This window comes from Condylura cristata, unplaced genomic scaffold (assembly GCF_000260355.1).
Source record: "Condylura cristata isolate star-nosed mole 26May11 unplaced genomic scaffold, ConCri1.0 scaffold00001, whole genome shotgun sequence".
Lineage (NCBI taxonomy): Eukaryota > Metazoa > Chordata > Mammalia > Eulipotyphla > Talpidae > Condylura > Condylura cristata.
In genome coordinates, this window is record NW_004567102.1 from 69526014 (window position 1) to 69548121 (window position 22108).

General features: G+C 41.6%; 2 protein-coding genes across 4 annotated transcripts in view; both read right to left on the reverse strand.

Annotated features, from left to right (window-relative positions):
• Window positions 1-10069, reverse strand: part of ALDH8A1 (aldehyde dehydrogenase 8 family, member A1) — a 42988-nt gene extending 32919 nt beyond the window's left edge. The window contains exons 1-5 of one of the 3 annotated variants that reach the window (XM_004673875.1): window positions 9930-10069; window positions 6682-6829; window positions 3633-3788; window positions 1741-1890; window positions 245-501 (exon numbers count right to left, since the gene is read on the reverse strand). In XM_004673875.1, the coding sequence (XP_004673932.1) occupies window positions 245-501; window positions 1741-1890; window positions 3633-3788; window positions 6682-6829; window positions 9930-10067 (849 nt within the window). In that variant the 5' untranslated portion in view covers window positions 10068-10069. The remainder of the gene's footprint in view (window positions 1-244; window positions 502-1740; window positions 1891-3632; window positions 3789-6681; window positions 6830-9929) is intronic. The other 2 variants (XM_004673874.1, XM_004673876.1) reach the window with 2 other exon arrangements.
• Window positions 10070-19345: 9276 nt separating this feature from the next.
• HBS1L (HBS1-like translational GTPase) overlaps window positions 19346-22108 on the reverse strand; it is a 76083-nt gene continuing 73320 nt past the window's right edge. Inside the window, exons 17-18 of the mRNA XM_004673877.2 lie at window positions 20886-21030; window positions 19346-19496 (exon numbers count right to left, since the gene is read on the reverse strand). Of these exons, the coding sequence (XP_004673934.1) occupies window positions 19485-19496; window positions 20886-21030 (157 nt within the window). The 3' untranslated portion in view covers window positions 19346-19484. The remainder of the gene's footprint in view (window positions 19497-20885; window positions 21031-22108) is intronic.

Sequence of the window (22108 nt, forward strand, 5' to 3'; positions counted from 1 at the left end):
AAGCTCAGAGCAGCATTAATCCATCTTTCTGCCCCTGGCTGCTGCCTGGAAACTGTTGTGTAACTCAAAAGGAACCTGCTGAACAAATCTGTCACTGCTGACTGAACGTAAGCCAGGGACGAACACAGACCATCCTCCCTCAGTGACACAACACCAGGGTGACCTGCTCACCCCCAGGTTTGCACTTTGATGGAACAGATCCAGTTAGAGACATAGCAGAAGCAAATAAACCCAGAGGACAGACCTGGTTGGCAAAACTGGACCTCACGGTGTTCGAAATACATTCCTCCAGCTTGGCATCTTCAAAGATGATGGCCGGGTTCTTGCCCCCCAGCTCCAGGGAGAGCTTCTTGCAGTAGGGAGCACTCAGCTGCGTGATCCGCTCGGCGGTGGGCTGGCTCCCAGTGAAGGAGATGAGGGGGACCTCTGGGTGGGACACCAGGGCCTCCCCTACACCTGGCCCCGTTCCAAACACAATATTTACCACTCCTGGAGGAACACCTGAATGGAAAACAATATCAGCTGTGGTAATTCTCCTCAGTGTACCAAAGACTTCAGGTTAGACGGAGATGCTCCTTGAAAGGCCAGCAGCGTGAATGGGATGGGAGGGAGCTTTTATGGTTGCCAGTGGTTTAACAGTAAAGCAAAGACTGCAGCTTCAAGTCTGCAATAGTACAACCTATGGAAGTTCTCTGTGGTGCGTCCTAGACCAAGGTGGGTAGAACAGTCTAGATAATTCATTCCACAGTACTGACTAAGCTTCAAGGCGGAGCATGCAGAGCCATTCTCAAGGAAGTCAAGTCTCTTCCAGGAGGGGGTCTTGCTCCCTGTTGACACCCAGAGTCACCAGTCAGGGGGGAATGAGAAGAAGGGATAAATGCTGCAGGGGAGAAGCACCACACAGATGGATCAGCACAAGTAAATGCTCGTGTTTCAGGAGACCAGCCTCCCGCTCGCCACAGTATCAGCTCTTGGCGGTTCTTTGAACACCATCAATGACCAGTGTGGCCTCAGTACCATTGTGTGGTTTGAGCCAAACAATAGTAAAATGGTTTTAGAGATCTCTGACTTACACGATTCTGTAATAAAAGAGGAAATTAGCTTAATTGACAAGAATTTGGTAAAACTCAAATGAGTGGCCTCCAAACCAAAGCATGAAGCCCCTCCCGCGTAAATGACAACAGGAAAACTTTCAAACCTCAAGTTGACCAAACAAAAGTGAACGGAGAGGGCCAGAAAACCAAAACACAGCGGCCCTCCAGGAGGGAGGGCAAACACAGTGACCCGAAGAAAATAAATAGAATGTTCTTATTCTAGGACTCTAGACTTCTAAAAAGGGGTACACGTTAAAGGAAGGTCATCTGGATGGCTCACGGCTACTACTGAAAGAAAAGCCAGTCCGTCAATACGCAGCCTATGGAAGACCCTCTGGAGCAGGCTGGGCTGTGATGGGACCTGATGCCTGTGGAGGCGGGTCCGGTTGCACACCGGCTCTGTGCTGCCAGCCAGGCCAGGCAGGTGCGAAGTGCTGGTGCAGGGGAAGAGGGTGTGTCAACAGGGTTTGTCAGAAAGCACTGAGGAAGACAGAAGCCCAGGGAGACACTGGAGCCAATTTTACTGAGGAGCAGGCTCTAACTATAACAACTTTTCAAACATCAGAGACCCTAACGTGGCTGAAGTCTACGAACCTTACAACCCCAAAGCTAATCCTGTTTCCCTGAAGCCCAAAGAGTGAGTTACCTGCTTTTCCCAGGAGCTGGCACATCATCCACGCGGTCACCGACGTCAGCTCGCTGGGCTTGGCTATCACGGTATTGCCCGCAGCAATCGCCGGCGCGATCTTCCAGGTCAGCAAGTACAGAGGCAGGTTCCAGGGACTGATCAGACCAGCTAGGGGGAACAGAAGCATCGCCAACAGTGACATTTCCCTCGAAGCACAAGCACCAGATGGGGTTATTAAAACAGAACTCGTTCGTGTTACATGAAACTAAAGCAGCAATGAATGAACAGACCTTAATCACCAAATATCCCGGCTCTAATTTAAGTGTCCGACTCTTCCTAAAATAGTTGATCTACAGAAATATAAATAATTAAACCATGTTGTCAGATTTTCAGATAAGAATATTGAAGAACACGGTTATGTAACTCGACCCACACTTATCCATACTCCCCAAACCCTAAACTATGGCTATTGGCAGCTCACTTCAGGGAAATGATTCTAAAGTAGATTGTCAGCAACTGTACCTTTTAAAATTATGATCAATACAATTTATTCTGTTCTTGATGACTGACAATTTAATTATAAACAATAGCAATATAAATTCCATGGTTAAAGCTGTCACTTGTCACTAACTTCCAGAATGTGATGACTTTTGAAATTAATAGCAGGATCTACACTTTTTGAGATCTTTTTCTTCTTATTAAACTGACCAGCTACTATTTCTTTGAGGTTTCTCCCTCTCTGGTTCTAATCTGTGTGAATTGAAGCAGAAAAATCAGCTTATAACATAACAGGAGATGGGTTTAGGTCTTTCCCATGAGAACCCTCCTATTAGCAGAGCTCATGAACTTTGGTGCACAGACTGCCGGATACATTTCAACTAACCATTCCCTCTAGGTTTTCACCTGCATCCTAAGGGGGAAGGTTTGTGAGAAAAGGAAAATCACCAGCACCTAGGGGGTACCCCCATCTGTGATAAAGTCCAGGCTTCCAACCTTAAGACATGCAAAATTAAAGTCACCTTATGCATAAGTAAATGGATTCACCTTGTTCATTCATATTCTACCCTTGAGTGTGTGCTATAAAAGTAAATGTATATTTTATATTATTAAATTCCCCTACTGGAAAATCTTTCTTGAAGGCATAGCAGAATATATATATATATATTTTTTAATGTTTGAAGATAGGTTCTTTTTTATTATTATTTATATATTTTTTACATTCTTCTTCCTTTGTACTTTTATGGCATAGTATTATTAGCATACTTTCAGGAGAAGGTGAGTTTTTCATTCTTTGAAAACATTCTTTCCAGTGGGTTCAAACAATCAGAGTGGTAAGATATCTAATTTTCTTTCCTTTTAACTTAGATATTCTTTTATCCTGTCCTAAAATGTGACTAATCAAATACCGAGTTGGCGTTTTTCTCAGGGGAAACAGTGACATCTAGTGGACCCTTTCAGTTACTACAGACATTTATGTTCATTCCAAAGCGCAGAAAGCAGCAATGAATGAACAGACCTTATTCACCAAATATCCCAGCTCTAATTTAAGTGTCCTACTCTTACTAAAATAGTTGATCTACAGAAATATAAATAATTAAACCATGTTGTCAGATTTTCAGATAAGAATATTGAAGAACACGGTTATGTAACTCGACCCATCCTTATCCATGCTCAGAGTCACACGTGGTGAAAATAGACATTTTTTAATTTATAAGGAAAAAACTTCTGGCATGTGGATATATGCACAGCATCGTTCTTTTCCCTGTGACTTCATAAAACAGTGTTCCAGGAAGGAGTCAGGAATCTGATATAAAGAGATTTTTGAAGGCAATTGATTTTCTGCTAAAGTAGAACTCAGCTCCTTCCTTTCCTTCGTCTGTTGTGGCCGGGCTCTCACTGACCAGACCTACCGATTCCCACAGGCATGCGCACGGTGTAGTGCATGCAGCCCATGTGGTCCATCTGGGTGCACTCGGACGTGTGGTGCAGGATCGAAGAGGCAAAGAACCGGAAGTTGTGCACTGAGCGGGGAATGTCCACCGTTTTTGCCATTGTTATGGTTTTACCTGGAAAAAGCCACACAGAGAGCGCATCAGCGTACCTCACCAGAGACAGCGGACACCCTGGCACACGTGTGGACCCCCAAGTCACACTGACGTAACTCTGGTAGCTCAGAAGAGATTACTTCCAGCCTGGGACTGACATTCCTTGACGACACAGAGCCTGGATCATGTGTAATTTAGCTATGAAATAATTCGATAGGAGGTTAGAACATGCATGGGGGAGGGGCCAACTTGAGTCAAATCATCTTGACTTTGCAGACTGAGTAATTCATAGCTGTCGTCATGACTTTGCTAGATGGGACCTCTTCATGCATATCAGCTCTTTAATTCAAAGTCACGGAGTTTTGTACATGCCACAGGGGTTAAAATAATGGTTGCCAAGATCATTGTTGTCTATATCACAAAAACCAGTCTGATAAAAATGTGATGTGTATCAAATGTCTCCAAGTGATGGCATCGTGCGGACGGGGTGGAGACCTGCTGGGGCAGGAAGCTGAGCTCTGCCATGTCCTAGGCAGTCTAGCTCCAGGTCTCCACAGAGAGACAAATGTTGCTCAGTTATCTTTACCCAGGAGTGCTAACAGGAAAGTTTCTTTGGCACCTTTGAGTCAGAAGGCCTCCTTTCTGTTGGTTTATTATCCTGCTCACAATTTTAAGAGATCTTGGCCTTTTCCTTATTGATATTTATTTATAGACATTTACTACATTACCCTGATGGCTAGGAAGAAGTTAAAAAATTGGGAAAGTGAGTTGGGAGTGGAATAGTGACTGATAACATGGAAAAACTCTCTAAATAACTTCACCGTGCAACTGCCCTTCAAATTGATGAAGAATAAGGATAGAAAACACTGGAAAGGAGGCACCACAGAATCAGAAACCTGGCTCTCAAAGCCAAGAGCAGGAGGTGGGGTGAAGGGGTTAACCTGGCCTTTAACCCAGCTATAAGAACTAAGATCCTAGATGCCAATGTCTAGCTCACAAAGCACAAGACACAGGCAGTTGTCAGGAGCGCAGTCCTGAAGGTGAAGATATGGAGATTGAGGGCCATCGTAGAAATCTGGCCCCTTCCAAATTCTTTGTAGTCTTGGCCCTCCCTCACGGTACCACAGGTCAAAAAGCAGCACTATGAAGCTGTTGCAGCCACTGCAGCACAAGTTCAATCCCCGGCCAGGGAGGTGACCCACATCGCTCAGCAGTGCCGCCCCCACATCCCCCACACTACTCCCCTCAGCAGTCAATCTGCCTGTTCTGCTCCCCACTCTGTCTCTGGTGGATCCTTTCACATATCCTTCCCCACCCACACCTCTGGCCTATACCCCAGTTTTGTATGCATAAATAGAAAAATCTGAAAAAAAAAATGTACAGTCTTTTAATGTCAACAACTAAAAAAAAACACTCCATGGGGTGAGCCCCTCCCAAAGAGAGGGCTCTATCAGCAGTGTCTGCACTGGACCCGGGCAGCAGTCCTGCCCACCTGTGTCTATGCAGGTGCTTCTTTCCACCCCCTCTCTGTCTGTACCTGTTTGGGCAGACTTTTCCCTCTGTCTGCAAGGCAGCAGCTTCCAGCCTGCCCATGACGGGTAATATCTGGGTCTTTTCTCCCTGCTCAGCAGAAGCGGCTCTCCTGAAGGCCACCTGCAACTTTTCAGGCCTCTCTCTCAGCAAACTTGTCTCTTTCAGGGCAGCTTTTCTGCTCTTTGGGTCTACGCAAGTGTCTTTTATTCTCTCCCTTTTATAATAAATGTGCATTTTTGACTATAATTAATGTCTCTGTGTGGTGGAGAAAACCCCCTTGGAACACACCAGTGCGGGTGAAAGGGCAGCTCTAGTGAAAAGGTAACAGAGGGGTCCCCAGGAAAAGGGGAGGTTCCAGGTTTCCTGCCCAAAGGAGGGTAGAGCTGAGCTGGGAATGGAAGCTGGAGAGGAGACGAGGAGGAAGGAAGCAGGATGGAGAGCAGGGAGACCTGAGGGAGGCATATGGAGCAGGGAGACCTGTGAAGAAGCAGCTCTGCCTTTTGGTCGTGGACTGGGTGACACAGACGTGGGTGAGATACCCCTATTGAGGTTAACAAGGGCACTTTTTATCTTGATTTTGATTTTGTTCTTTTTCTTCCAGACTTTTCAGGCTCGTTCTGACCCTTTTTCTATTGGTCCCTGCTGGAGGGTATTCTAAATTTGTGGTGGGCTTTCTGGCCTTTCTCTAGGCCAATCCCTTTGGGGTGGATTTTATGCATGAAGGGAGGGGATGGTTAACTTTGGGTGTTTGACTTAGAAACTGTATTCTTTGCCTTTTCTGTATTACACGCTAACTGTATTAAAATTCCTTCCCATTAAAGGTCTTATATAGTTTGTCTCAACGTGACGGATGGCAGAACATATTTAGAGCGGGCAGGTTTGGGGTTCTAAAGTGCCCCTCTCTCCCTGTCCTGTAACAAAACCTTTCCCAGAGTGAACCCAAGGATTCCACTCTCTGAACCCAACAACTCCAAAAACAATATCAAAGTCATCTCTGCATCGAAATTCTCTGCTTCGAATTGGTGGAAGTTTGCACAATCCACCCCAGCTCTCCCCTGCCCTTACATACAGCTTGGCAGTTCTGTTCCACAAACCCGCAGAATGTGCGTCCCTGCCCTCTTAACCTTGGGTGGCAGATGGAGTGTCAACTAGGCTTGCCAGGACTCAGTATCTATCTGCTGGCTCTGTTTTGGGCCACTACCTCTGCCTTTGGTCACCTATCACCCTGGGAGACGATAGGTCGCCAGCACCTGAGTAATGTTTTATCTTCTTCGGGAAGCATTTAGTAAAACAGTGCACCCACAGTGGCTCAAAGAGAGAAAGAGCCAGAAGACTGAAAAGCAGGACAGAGGTGGTTCTCCTGAGGGATGTTGCCTCTTACCTTGGTCTTTGGACTCTGCCTTGGCAAACTCCTCTAGGGATTGTTCTAGCAAATCTGCCAGCCGCTGCAGTACCTGCGAGCGCTCCTGGGGGCTCCGTGAGGACCAGGCAGGAAAGGCTGCTGTGGCTGCTTTCACAGCAGCTTCCACCTGTGAGGAGCAAGGAGGGGAAGGTCGCCTCAAGACGTGCTCTGGGCCAACGAGTTAAAGCCAAGCACTAAGAACCTATGGCAGCCACTATGGCACAAGCTCGATCCCTAGGCAGGGAGCTGACCCACATGGCATGGCAGACCTCTCCTGACCCACCCCCTGCTCCCACTGCTCCCCTCAGCAGTGTATTTCAGTAGATTTGCCTGTTCTGTTCCCCATCCTATCTCTGATGAACCCTCTCACCCACCCCCCACACCTCTGGCCTACACCCCAGTTCTGTATGAATAAATAAATAAGTCTTTAAAAAAAAAAAAAGACACATTCCAAAGAGTTTTCATGAATCCAGAAACCACACACCTCATTTTTTTCTCCCTTATTTCAAATGCTCATCATTTCTCACAAAGAGGTGTTTTCATCACTGGCAAAGGAGAGCACCATATAAACAAAGGAAAAGTGGCCCATTTCACCAAGGTTCCCAGAATGTGGGAATCAGATTATCAGATGGAAGCTAGCAAGATTTAACAGACATATGATTTCACTCATTTCAAAATCAGGAATTTTTTATAATAATGAGGAAACTTAGTCTAGATCTGTGGAATCTTTAAAGCTCTTGATCCAGTTCTAAATTTTGTTTGTTCCTCCCCAGAACCCATTCCCACATGGAATGGCTAAACCATACCATCATTCATGGACTTATATTTATATGAGGGACTTGTGCTCAATAGTTTGTACAAATCATTTCATTTCAACTGCATTTAAAATTCTGGCATGTGACTGTTTTGACATCTGTTGTACAAGTAAGGACACTGAAGTACAGAAAGCTCAAGTAACTTGCCAGGTGCCACATAGCTAATGAGTAGCAGAATCAGCATTGAGCAATCTTTGAGGCTCCGAAGACCACAGTCCATGTCACCATGATGTAATCACAGTACCTGTCCTCTGCCTGCTTGTACCCACAGATGAGGTCTCTGTTGGAGAGGAAGGCATCTAGGTTGGACAGACATCCTAGGGACAAGGCTTGGAGCTAAATCTAAAGACAATAACATCTGGGATGTATGCACAAGAACAATTCATGCAGGCAAAATGAATGTTGAGGTCGTCTGCTGTGGTGAAAGGATGTCTTTTCCAGAGTTACTCTGCTCTTTTACATGCATGGAGACTATTTCTAATCACTTCCAGCCCTCTGCCACCACTGACCATGCCCAGCCCAGCTACTCTTTTTCACTGGCCTCAGTCAAGTCTGAACATCATTCCTGATTCATGTGATCTGACAGTTCAGCCACCTTCTGCCCCAAATCTAGTCCACACCTTTTCTTGCTTTCTTCATGCAAATAAAACCACTTTCAGTAGAGCTGAAGTCAGGCTTAAAATGAGTCTCATCTTATTTATAAGTTTCTGGATAGTGTTTTCATCTCAAAAACAGAATCTCTTATCTGGATCCACAGACAAGACAAAGGAGTGATTTCCAGCAGCTACAGGAACCCACCTACCCACATATTAGAATCAAAATCTTGATAAGCAGGAAACTCAAGTCCCATCATATTTTCTAAGCTGTCTTATGGGACACATATGTGTCCAGGTAATATATAAAAAAAATACTGATCTACTAACTACTATGATAATATTAGAAAACATTTACTGCATGCCACTTGTCCTTTGAGGGCTCAGAAGAACACACCAGAATAGGTATCATTATTATCCCCATTTTATAGATCATGAGACTGAGGCACAAAGAGGTGTGACTTGAAGTCAAGATACTGAGCAGGCTTTGAGACAGATGGTCTTTGAGGTCAGTCTGTCTCCAGGCTGTGTTTGTGACTGCAACAAGTTAATGTACTTACATCTGAAAGAAGGAGAGAGAAAGAAGGGGGAAGTAAAGGGGATTGAGCAGGAAAATGCATCATTGTAGGTATCAGAGATGAGGGTGGTAAAACGAAGATAATGACAGATTCAAATGTGGAGGTTACGACTCATGTTTGGGACAATTTGTGCTAAAGAGCTTGGTGAATGCCAAGTCAGAGCAGAATCTACAGAAATGGGAGCCACTGTTAGCAGGAGCAGTATTGTGAGCAGGCTTTTGGGTAACCGGTCGTGTAATTTATATGGTGACCACACTTCTCAAGTCAGGAAAAACCTGGGAACTAGAGTATCAGATGGGATGTTATAAGTTGGAATCCTGGGAAATCCAAAATATCTATTATTCTACTAACCATTACATCCGTACCTCATTCTATTTTCCTGAAAAGGCATGAGCCATTAGCTGCAGAAAATATTTCAACTGAATTTGGGAGATCTGTCATCTTTAGCTTCACTTTGAAAAACACACTAAGACAAGGAGAGTTAGAGAACAGAGTGTCCAATTTTCTACATCTCTCTTCAGTCATTTGAAACAAACAAAATTGTGAGTCACAGTTTAACTAGCAAATTAGGCATTATTTGAAACTTTAACCCACAAGTCTAAAGGTTAATGCAAACCAGATTTAGAATGCTATCAACATTAGAAAACGTTTAGTTCTCTAAAACAAATGTGTATCCCTATTTATCTATGAAGATTATAGATATACACTTCTCAGTTATCACCCCATTTATATTTCCAATAAGTGATAACTACTCAAGTATTTTATAAAATACTCCAACTAAAGTTACTTTGAGGTCAGAAAAAAAATGTACTGTGAGTGACATAAAGCACTAAAGAAAATCTCTTTTTAAAAAAATTGTGTTTGTTTTAGAAATCTAGGAGTATGATGATAAATTTAGGTAATACTTGTTAGAAAAAAAGGGAGCTTCCCCTGAATTACAATACAGATAATTCTCACAAGTAATACTTTTGAGTAGTCACTTCCTTAAAAATATCTGAGAAAAGGTGCTGCTGGCTGTTAGGTGACCCACATTAAAGACAGGTTCTGTGTATGGTAATCTGAGATGTGTTCTAAGTGTCCTGTATGTTGAGCAACAAATTAAACTCTTCAAGACCAACATCATCCTTCTGCCAGTGTTTAACCATTCTGTACTTTTCCCACTGGTATCTAGAAAGTTAAGTTTCCCATTATTTACCAACATATTAAGTCGTCATCAGTCTTTGTTAAGTGAACATACTTACCTCATCTTTTCCACTATTTGGTACTCGGCAGTATACTTCTCCTGTCGATGGATCATAAGAATCAATATAAGAGTTACAAGGCAGAAATTTTCCACCTATGAAGTTGTTCAGCACCAGAAGCTCCTTCGTCCCAGCCATGGTGAAAGAGAGTCCCCTTGACTCTCACTCCCTTGGGTTATGCTCACCACTTTCCCACAATCCTGCCTAACGCCCACCTCTTTTCCAGCCCAGTGTCCTCATTTGCTAATCCATGAAGGTGGGAGGGACCTAGCAGGGCATTCCAGCCTCCTGCCCTGAAGGAAGTGACCTCCAGCATTTTATAGGCCTTCATTTCATTAAGAGAACTGCATGGTGCAGGGTCTGACTACCATCCTCACCTGAGTTTGAAAGGCACCTTTGGGTTTATAGAATGAAGTGTTCTTTGTTCCAATGCTGAGGAAGTGCCAGGCCTCAAAGAAGTTCTTGTCGGAATGTTCTCATTGGTTCTATACAGCAATCCTATATAAAGAATGTGTCATGGCTTCCTCTCAGTGTTGGAAGACACTGAGTCTCAGAGACTAGAAGACTCACCCTAGGCCTGTAGTAAGGTGGAACCTTCTTCCTTTTGTCTCTAAGACATCATATACCTTTTCCAAAACAGTTCACTGCCCTCAGTTGCAGGTGACAGCAGAGACGGCCCACTCTGCAGTTACCTTGGTTGTCTTCTCTGAATTATCTCTTCATCCAGTCCTGTAATGAGGAGACAGCAGTAGCTCAAATCTTCCACGTCAGATTTCGAATGTTCTTCAGAGATGAATGTACAAGTCCCCCACAGGTATGATATGTAACAAACAAGCTCATCACCATTCCATGTGTCAGAATGTTGCCAGATTGGATAGAGAAATGAACAACTCCAGAGAAGTTTCCAGAGAAAACATAAGTAAAGGATATTAAAAAGACAGGCATATTGCAAAGGGGGTATTAATAGCTAATAGATGTGCTAAAGCATGCTCCCCTCATTGTTAATGGAGGAAACTGAAATATAGAGAGGTACTGATCAGACTGGAAAGGAACTTTTTAGAGTACAGATCCACAGATAACACACCTCTTCTGATGTATGTTACCAGACCACACTAAAGCAGCAACAACCCTCCACCTTAGGTCATTGCACTTCCTCCCCTCTTTGCTCTCTGCCTACCATCCTCCCCCTTGTGGAGCCTCAATTCTATAGTCAGATTTTTAGTTTTTTTTTTTTTTTTAATGTATTTATGCATATAAGAACTGAGGTACAGGCCAAAGTGAGGAGGGTGAGAGTATTCACCAGAGGCAGAAAGGGGAACAGAATAGGTGCAATGACTGAAATATACTGCTGAGGGGAGCAGCAGGCGGGACAAAAGAGGTCTGCTGCACCCTGTGGGTCACCTCCCTGGCTGGGGTTTGAACTCATGCTGCAGCAGCTGCAGACAGCTTCGCAAAGCTGGGCTTTAGCCTTTGAGCCACAGGGAGGACCCTCGAAGGCTTGTTTTGATTTCATTTCATCAGTTTCTTTTCTTTGTTTTCCTATTCCATATGAGCGAAATCATTAAGTATTTGTCCTTCTGACTTATTTCACTTAGCGTAACACTCTCCAGTCCCATCCATGTTGTGACAAATGGGAAGAGCTCAACTTTGTCCCTAGCTGAGTAGTATTGCATTGTGTATATGTACAACTCATCTGTCATCAGGCACCTGGGTTGGTTTTTGTATACAGCTTGGTTATTGTAAATAGTGCTCCCATGAACTATAGGAATGCATATATCCCTTTAAGTTAGTGCTGCTGCCTTCTTTGGGGAGATACCTAGGAGTGGGTTTCCTGAATCATATGATAACTAGTCTAGGCCAGGTTATATTTCCACCAATAGGGTAGGAATGTTTCTTTTCTCCCCTCCTGCCCTCCAAATATCACTACCACTGTTTCTTGTTTATTTGATGTGGGCCATTCAGATCACATGATAATAAAAATACACCTCTCTGGACAAACAGATACAGTAGTATATACTGTCAGGAGTTATTTAGGAAAACAAAAACCATGGTGGGTACTTCAAAATGCAGTACAGGTAGATGGTTTCATACATGTTGTAAGGCTAAAAGAGCATAGAGGCCTGTTGAAACTAACCACCTATTAGTAATGGCAGTGGACAGCTGTTATTTTTGAGACTGGCAAATGAAAAGGGCTCCCAGAATTCAGAATGGGGCCCCCTCCCTGCCCCATACCCTGGCCGGTGCTGACACTTCTGAAGTCCTATGCTATGGCCACCCTGCAGGACCAGGGCAACTGGAATCTGGAGCAGGACCTGGGGCTGTGGTTAGAGCGCAGCAGGCAGGGGCTGCTGACCAAGAGCGGTGTCTCCTCCTCAGGGCCATCCACTGACAGAAAGTCAGCTGGCAGGGGAATATGAACAACACGGTTTGCTGAGCCTGTCTTGGCACACAGAGCAAAGTACCAAGAACTGGGAGCCGAGAGACGATGAGTAATACTGGCTCCTCCACAAAGCTTTGTAGTCCCTCTTCGTGGTTCTCCCACTCACAGCTCTCTCCCTGTGCCCTCACACCTGAGAAACCCACTCTTCTTCCAAACACTTGATGCTCAGAAACAATGCATCACTCTCCTCCCTTTCGCCAGCCAGTTGTGATGAGATTTTGCTCATATAAAGAAGCAGAAAATTATTTCAGTTGTATGACTAATGCAATTGAGACGACAGTAGGATGATTCTTCAGAATATTTGTGTTGTGTATCGTTAATAAGCCAATAGGGAAAATGTTAATGGGGCCTGATTGGAAGGTGGTAATCAATACATGCTAATTTCTTAAGTTTGAGGGTTCTATTTGGATATGCAGAAAATCACCCTTCTTTTCTAGAGAATATATATTCAGGATCTTCAAAAGTGATGAGGCATTACATGGCAACCCATTCTCAAATGGTTCAGGAAAAATATTCTTTGTACTGTACCTGCAATTTCTCCATCCATATATTGAGATACTTCCCCCCAAAACGCATTCATAGAAAAGCAGAATTGGATTCTTACCTTCTACGAGGCACATCTGATCATATCATGCATATACATAAGTACATTATTTAAAAAATATAAAAAAAATTTAAACTCAGAAGTATCATGAGTGGGGTGGGGAAATGCAAAGGGTGGCATTAGGGTAGCTACAGTATTGATTACTAACTCTTTCTTTTTTAGAGTAATGGGTTCATGGATTTTGTTGTTATTCTTCTTAATCCATGCATTAATTACATGTATTTTTGCTTGTACCAAATGTTGTATCATTTTAAAATAACTGTAAAATATACAATAATTTTCCTAATTAAAATTATTTACTGATTTTTTTTTTGGTAGCAGCTTTATTCAGACCCAGTTCAATGCCATACAATGGTATTCTAAATATATGCATAAAGTATACTATTCAAGGAAACTTATATATTCATAGGTTTGCGCAGCCATCGCCACAATTTTATTTTTCCCTTTTGTGCGGTTAGTTCACAACACTGTCTGTGATTTAGGGAAGCAGGTTCAACTTCTACAGCTGTATTTATGCTACAACCTCACACCAACATCCCCAGACCCACAGTCCTTTACTGGTTCTTTGTTCCGTCTCCCCCACTTTCCTTTCCCCTCCTCTGTAGTAGCTTCAATTCTGCAGAAATATTTATAGGCTTCATTTGGGATTGGTTTCGTCAGTTCCTTTGTGTTTCGTTTGTTTTCTGCATATTCCCCATGAGTGAAATCATCCACATTTGTCTTTCTCCTTCTGACTTACTTTGCTTATCGTAATTCCTTCCAGTTCCATCCATGTGGTTGCAAATGGCAATAGTTCATCTGTGTATCTTATAATTGACTGATTTTCCACTGTGTACATAACACATCTCCTTTATCCACTGCTCTTTCGATGGGCATTTAAATTGTTTCCATAACTAGGCTATTGTAAATAGTGTTGCAATGAACACAGGAGTGTATATATCGCGTTAAATGAATGATTTTGTGTTCTTCTGATAGATACCTACAAGTGGAATTACTGGTTCAGATAACCAACAGACACATGAAAAAATGTTCAACCTCACTTATAATCAGAGAAATGGAAACCAAAACCACAATGAGATGCCACCTCACCCTATGAAAACTGTCCATATCAGAAAGACCAGAAAGAACAAAAATGTTGGCAACGGTGTGGAGAAAAAGGAACTCTCCTACACTGTTGGTGGGTGCAGACTGGACTGGCCCCTGTGGAAAACAGTATGGATTGTCCTCCAAATATAAAAAATAGACGTTTTTATTAGGTCATTGGAAGATTTCCAGAAACAGTGGGAAGATTGTAGAGAGGTCTTATCTACTTTACAATCATTTTCCATTATTAATATTTGCTATTATGTAACATTTCCATTATAATACATTTGCCACAATTAAAGAACTAGTACTGAAACATGATTAGCACCTAAAGTCCAGAGTTTATTCACATTTCTGTAGTTTTCACCTAATGCCTTTCTGTTGTGGGATTTTTTTTTTTTTAATGCATACAGAACTTGGGTAACAGGCCAGAGGTGCGGGGGCAGTGAGGGGAGACACCAGAGACAGAGAGGAGAGCACTGCTGAGGAGAGCAGTGGGTGGGGCCGGACAGGAGAACTCTGCTGCATCACGTGGGTCACCTCACCTCGTCAGGGAATTTACACTAAGTAGCTTGGGCTAGCTTGACTGCTCTGTGCTTTAGCCAGTTGCTCCACCAGGGAGAGCCCTGTTTGTGGGATTGTGTATGAGAGGCCACATTTCATCTAGTTACATCTCTTTAGGCTCCTTTTGGCAATGAGATTCTCAGACATTCCTTGGTTTTGATGACTGGCAATTTTTATGAGAGGGTAGGACTTGTCTACCACTTCACTCCTCTATCATTATCCCTCTCTCTCCTCTTCCCTTTTTGAGAGCCGAAGATCCATGATCAAGTTCTCAGGGTTGGTTATAAAGTTTGTCTTTGACCCTTTGATGTTTCTACATTCTACATGTGACATCATCATATTTACCTTTCTCCTTCTGGCTAATTTCATCTAGTATTAAGCCCATCCAGCTCTATCCAAGTTTCAGCAAAGGGAGTAAGTTTGTGTTTTTTGACTGCTGAGTAGTCTCCCACCATGTATATATACCACGTCTTCATCTACTCATGTTTTGGGGCACTTAACGTTCAGAAACTTGGAATTTTAACAGAAAATGTGGTCATGATCCCTTTTGATGTTTGACATATGTAAGGTGTGTTCTCTTTGTGTGCCATCATGGGTTCTTCCTGCTCATCATCTTCATCTAGCTGCATGCTAGGAACGCTTCCAAGGACAACTTCTCTACCATTTCCACTGTCTGCAATTATTATGTCTTTGTAGCCTTTAATGAATCTTGGAATTTTGCTGTTATCACTTATGTTCCCACAGGCTCTTCTATCTAGATTTCCTCAATTTGGTAAGTCTCTTACATCGTACAGACACCAGACAGCAATTATTTAAAGAAAACTTTGGTTTACTGCAATACACATGACGAAGTTTTTTCTCCACATGCGACTCTACTCTTTATGTGCTGCTGATTTTTCCACAGGCCTGCCACTGTATTTCTTATCTTTAAAAAAACTTATCAATGCCCAGCACTAGGAGCAGGGATGCATAATTGATCTTTAGCCACCTCAGGTCCAGAGTGCTGGAAAAATCCACGGCAAACAGTTGATTGTTGGTTCTCTTTTCCAAATACAAGTACACTGGAATCTTTCAGTTTCAAGAGGCTCACCTGGAAGTTCAGAGACTTCAGACTGGGGCTGGTATTGGCCAGAGAGCAGAAAGATGCGAGCCTGCAAACAGCCCCCTCACACACAACATTCTAACAGACATAAGCTTATATTTTCATGAATTATATTATATAAATAAATTAAAATTATCCATTATCTTACTACCAGCATTACATCTTTCAAGAATCAAATGTGGTAAGGGCTACTACACCTGTTGCTAAAAACTAATGGGGCAAAAAAGAAATGTCCTGTTAGGACTTACATGTCAGTAGGAGAAAATGAAGTAATCATGCAAATAAATGTAAAACTGCAGCCATGAAAGTGAGAAGGGGGTGTGATAAAAGTACATAGTAGCCCATTTTCCTTTACACTTGGGGAGTCCAGGGAGCCTCTCAGAAGTTACATACCCTATTCTGGTTTGACTTTCCAAAATGTATAGTCCTATGTCTTATCTCCCTAGAATTTTAGAGCTCTATTTTTTTAATCTTAAGTAGTTTCGGCACTTTCAGAGAACCAGGTTATGGGTTACCTAGCCAGCCATACTTTTTTTCTGCTGACAAGATTCTAAGACTGGCTGGATGAGACTCAGGGTTGGGAAAGCTGAGGGAGAGGCTCACTCAACGTCTTGTCTCTGCCCTGTGTCTATCATGGTTCTGCTGGCTGTGTCAGTTTTCCACTGTTAAAATTCTCACTGTTGTGGCTCTTCTTAGAAGTGGGTGGTTTCTAAAAAAATGTTGCTGGGATCTTAAATCTTGCCAGCTACAGACCACAAGCTTTCCTGTTGGGTTGTTTTGCCCCCCAAAAAACACAAGAGCACGAGTCACTAGCTTTCTTGTTGGGTGATTTCACCCAAATGAACACACATCGCAAACTTTCCTGTTCAGCGATGTTGCCCAAACAAACCACAAGAGCGAGCACAAGTCACCAGCTTTCTTGTTGGGAGATTTTGCTCCCCCCCCAAAAAAAAACATGAGCACGCACAAAAAAAAAAAAAAAGAGCACGAGTCACCAGCTTTCATGTTGGGCGACTTCGCTCAAATGAACACACATTGTTAACTTTCCTGTTCAGAGTTTTTACCCAGTCTCTCCCCATCTCTCTCCCCACTGCCCCCGCCCCCAACCTGAGTAATTTGCACATTGGCAGGAGAGAGGTTATGATGTGTAGGTTGAATTATTTTGACTGGAGAAAAACCCTTGTATAAAAATTTTACTTCAATATAAATGGCTCCTCCTGGATGCCTTTCTGCTCTTTCACTTGTAGTTTACGGTCCTGAGAGCCACCTCAGCTGCAGACTCACTCAAAGAAATCTTTAAAAAGTATATTTTAGAGAGAAACTAAGATTACGCAGTTTTCATTGGGTCTTATCTAATTCATATAAATTAGCATCTGTCATTGTGTATTTATGCATTTTAAAACTCTACTAGTGTATTGAAAAACCTTGATTACATTATAAAATGAAAAGATCCTGACTAATGATTATGAGTACATAAAAAATTTCTAAACTACAGTTATATTTTAACAATGGTTAAAACCATTATTAACCTACTAGTGGCAGGGCAAAAACTATGCCTAGATGTTTTTTTTAAACCCTGTTACAATTCAGCGGTGTTCATCTGTTGTCATTATGAATATGTGAAACACTACTAGTAAGTAAAAAACATGGACCTTTAATGTAAATTCAGATTAGCCTAAAGGTAGTTGATCAGTTGAACTTCAGAAAGAATCTAGGTAAGAGAATAAAGCTAGTGGTGTTAAAAAATGGGTAAACCCTACATAGGAAGTCAAGACAAGTACCTGAAGCAAAATGAATGCAGTATTTAGTGTGGCAGTTTTAGGGGAATGATTTCAAACAAACAAACAAAAAAAACAGCTTGGGGATGTTCACTGTACCTGCCTCTTAACCAACTCCCACTGCCAACACCCCCTCCCACAGTGGCCCTCTGAGCATCACCACCCATCCAATAATCACCAGAGCGGGTAAAAAGACTGTACTACACGATTTAAAAAAGAAGAATATTCATTCATCTACCATTGCTACTCTTAAAGTTCTTAATTTTGGCATGGCCTTGTGTGAGTGGTGTTACTTGTTTTTAACGCACCCCACCCCCAACACATTTCCATCCCTAATTGAATTTAAAAGTACACTGAATTTCCAATGCTCTCATGAGTCATAACTAAATGTTTTGGATGATGCACATTTTATACCCAACTCTATGGAAGCCTCAAGAAAAGAAGTCAAACTCAACTACCACCAATGATGAGATATTCCCAGAACTTCTGGAAAAGACATGCTTATTTAGTTGTTTTTGCCCCGTTTGGAAGGTCCTGTATGTGGCCTGAGGGCAAAACCAGCAGTGGAGAAGGCAGGATACAGAGGCGTCCTTGCTGAGATAGTGAAAGCTGTCCAATGGAAAGTGGCCCAAAGCCAGGACACTGTTTGACTTTCTTAAGTGGCTTTGAAACAAGTTTCTTTTCAATTCCTAGCTAATATATAAAGAAAACTCTCACTTTTGCAAGTTTACTCTGAAGTGACAATGACACAATACTTCTTAGTAAACAGATGTATCCTGTGGGTGGAGCTAGTCATATGGTCACTCAGCAAGCAGCACATGTATGATCTGCGAACTTCATCAGATGGACGTTAGTCCTTAATTCAGGAGAAATGTTGCTGCAATATGGTAAGCCACCAAAACACTAGTCATACCATTTCCCAATAAAACGTCTTTCACAAAAAGTCCATCAAATCAGAGTCCCAGGCACAGCAGAGGACAAAAACCTACTCTAAAGCAACTTGTACCCAGGAGGCAGTTTAAATAAACACAGATTAAACAAATAAGCTCTGGAATTTGTTGTTGAAACTTTCAAGAAAAATGACTCTTACACAAAAGACATTTACAGTCTATAAGGTATACAAGATTAAGTCATCATATATGTCATTTGAAAAGGATGAGGAAAATAAAGCTAAGTTTTAGTAAGACATGGATGAGATTAAATTTGATATGCTATTAAAATAAAAATGCAAGATTTCACATGGAAATGAAAGATGAAAGCAACTCTTACGTGAAAAAGAATCCCCACAGAATTCCCAAATCATATTTCATGACAGACACAGAGATTCTCACAGATATCCAAGAAACAAAACACATTTTGCTGTTATGCTCAAACTAAGGTATTTTATTAGTTGGTTTTACACCTTAAATAGTAATTTGGTTACCAAGGAATAGTTTCTGCTATTTCAAACTAAGCTTTCAAAAGTTTATTTGTTGGAGGAAAAACATTCTTCTAATCAACACAAAATATTTTATCAAATCTTTGAGTTAACTAAAAAAATGTTCAGTTCAAATATTAACTACCTCAATTTAATTATTTTTTGTTAAAAATGTGTGCAGTATAGCTTGAAAATCAAAAGAGAAAGCTGTAAACATTTTGTGGATTGGCTGAAAGTAGAGTTCATTCGTGGTGATTCCATGTCTCCAACACACTTTTCTGATACTTTCCATAAATCTCAGCAAAGTAAATCCATTTACTAAAATTTCTACAGAAAAGCTGGGTTTTTAACTGAAAGTGCAGTATTAGCCTTTCTGTGCCAGTTGGCAGCTTGACATTTTTGCAGGAGTGATCATGAATACTTCTTCACAGCTGATGATAACTTTACTCTTCTCTCCCATTTAAAAAACTATCAATTGCACATTGTTTCTTTAACTGAACAACTGGATTCTTTAAAAGCAGAGTAGCTATTTCCTTGAATTTGGAAACAGGTTGAAATTCTGATCCATCATTCTTTAATCTATAAAAAAAAAGATATTTGCTGTACTTAATAAATCTTATTGTAAGAATAACAAGAGGAAAGTAACAGTGAAATAATTTTTCCCTTTCCCTGTAACCCTCTCCCTTCTCTACATATACTAGTTCTAAGATTTACTATAATCTCTCCATTATTTTCCATGAGAAATTCTATTTTACTTTTAGAACAAACGCTCAAAAAAAAAAAAAAATGTTTGGAGGGTTAAAGAGGTGCTGCTAAGATGAGATAACATTTGCCACATAAATGCCAATCATTGTGCCAAGAGCTTTGCTAGATCATTTCACTTCACACAGCTAGTTTAGGGGCAACTCTATTACCCCATTTTATAGCTAAACAAATGATGCTGCTAGGAATCGGGGGCAGTGACAGCTGTGTGAGCAGGTTAACTCTGGAATCCTTTCACACGAGGCATACATCAACTGAACTTGGAAACAAAATAGTCTTATGTTAAAGTGTACAACCAATTAAATAAACTGCATAAGTTTATAGAGAAAACTATCTCTGAAAAAATGAGTAAGACCTCCTTAAAAAGGTAATACCTCCAAGATTTCTACTAATTATAATACAGAAAAAAATAAAATGACCGAAATTTTTTGCTTAATTTCTGACCATTTTCTCTAAAATTCAGCTACATTTTGCATTATATAATAGGTATAATAGGTAGGAAACATAACCAGTATGCTATGTTAAGTAAATTTTCTTAATGAATCATTTCAAGTGCACTGAGAGCTAGCTAATTTAAAGAAAAAATGAATGAGGGCTCTTCTATGAATTAAAACCACAACCCCCAATTCATTTGACTTTTAAAGTCTATATTCTCATAGTTGGACTGCATACCTACAGATTTATTTTTCAAAAGATTGCCTTAGGTTTTGAGCAATATTACTGGTGAAGACAGTTTGGAAGCTTCACTATGAGAAGTTCTAAGACAACATTTTCTTTCCATCCTATGAATTATAAAATCATCTTCTAATATCTTATCAGTGTTGCCCTTAAGCATGAAGTCTCAGTAAGTGTCGCTAAAGGTAGAAAAAGAGGGCCCTCCCCAGTGGCGCAGCGGGTTAAAGCACAGCACTAAGAAGCTAAAGTCACTTCCACATCAGTTCTATCCCTGCCTGCCCCGGAGGTGACCACATGGCACGGCAGACCTCTCCTGACCCGCCCGCTGCTCCCCTCAGCAGTGTACTTCGTTGATCTGCCTGTTCTGTTCCCCACTCTGTCTCTGGTGAAGCCTCTCGCCGCCCCTGAGCCTCTGGCCTGTACCCCAGTTCTGTATGCACAAATAAATAAATAAAATTAAAAAAAAAAAAAAAGGTAGAAAAAGAAAAGGCATCATAACTGTGAAGCACACAGCCAGGTGCTTGAAGATACCTCAGTGACCACGCCGGCGGCAATGGTGGACCCACTGTAACGCAGCATAAACCTCCCAAGCTCTTTAAAGTCTTTGTAGAGCTCAAGGGCCACTGGTCTTTGTGTCTGTAACTCTACCAATGCATTCTGGCCTTTAGTCAGAAACCTACCAAAGGGAAAAAAAAAGAATAAACAGATATTCAATAGTGGTGAATAAGTTAACAACCTGGAAAATAAGTATTTCATATTCAACTGGTAAATGAATTTAGACTTTTAAAAACTTAAGAAGAAGAAGAAAAGGCTCTCCTTGAAATGAAATTAGACGCTTTTGGATTTTCTGCTTAGTTGAAAGAAATTAGAGAGTAATTCTAGATTTAGGAAATACTAGCTAGCTCCTACATATATGTTTCACCAATCTTTCAATACAACTCTGTATCTTTTTTTTTTTTAAATAAGTTTATTTTTACATCATTTTGTGCATTTTTCCATCTCAGTTGTAACCCCCATGGGCTTCCCATCACTCACCCATGTGCCATCACCATAGTCCAGTGCATTTCCCTCCCCACCACTGTTTTTGAGCCTATTCCCCACTCCACCCCCAAAAAATGTCTCTGGTACATACAACTCTGTATCTTGATGGACCCTGTTACCTAAAATGTTCAAGGCCCCTCTCCCAAAGCCTACCTGTCATTCCCTCGTGAAATTGAAAGGCTTTATTATCTAAGAAGGAAAGTCAGGCATTTGTGTTTTAAGAGAGAATACAAGGCCCTGTCTTCCCCAGTAAAATTCTATTTGTGGACTGTGCGTTAAGAAGTCATCATTAAAGAGGATAATCAACTATAGCCAAAAGACTACTCTCAATTTCGCTCTTTCTTCTGTCCTTTTATCAGAGAGGAATAGCAGTTCTTTAAAAGAGGTTCACGTAAGATTTTTCCCTTAACTATGTTTGTAGTAAAGGAAGGGGGTTGGGGCAGTTTTATGCAAATAAGCAAACAAGCAGAAACCCTTGTGTGTGGACCTTACTCAGACTTACTGAAGAGGTAAAAGTGAAAGGGCATTTTGAAAATATCCTCTAATTTAATTTTGAAGTGCTCTGGAAGGTGGACAGCAATCATAAACTACCCCTCTGAAAATCTAGTTCAGGGACAGTCAGATAGTCAAATAACTGTCTTAAAAAAGTATGCCAGCCCTCAAACACTGGTTTTGGGCAACTTCGGTCCAAAGATACATTTCTTAGGAAGAAA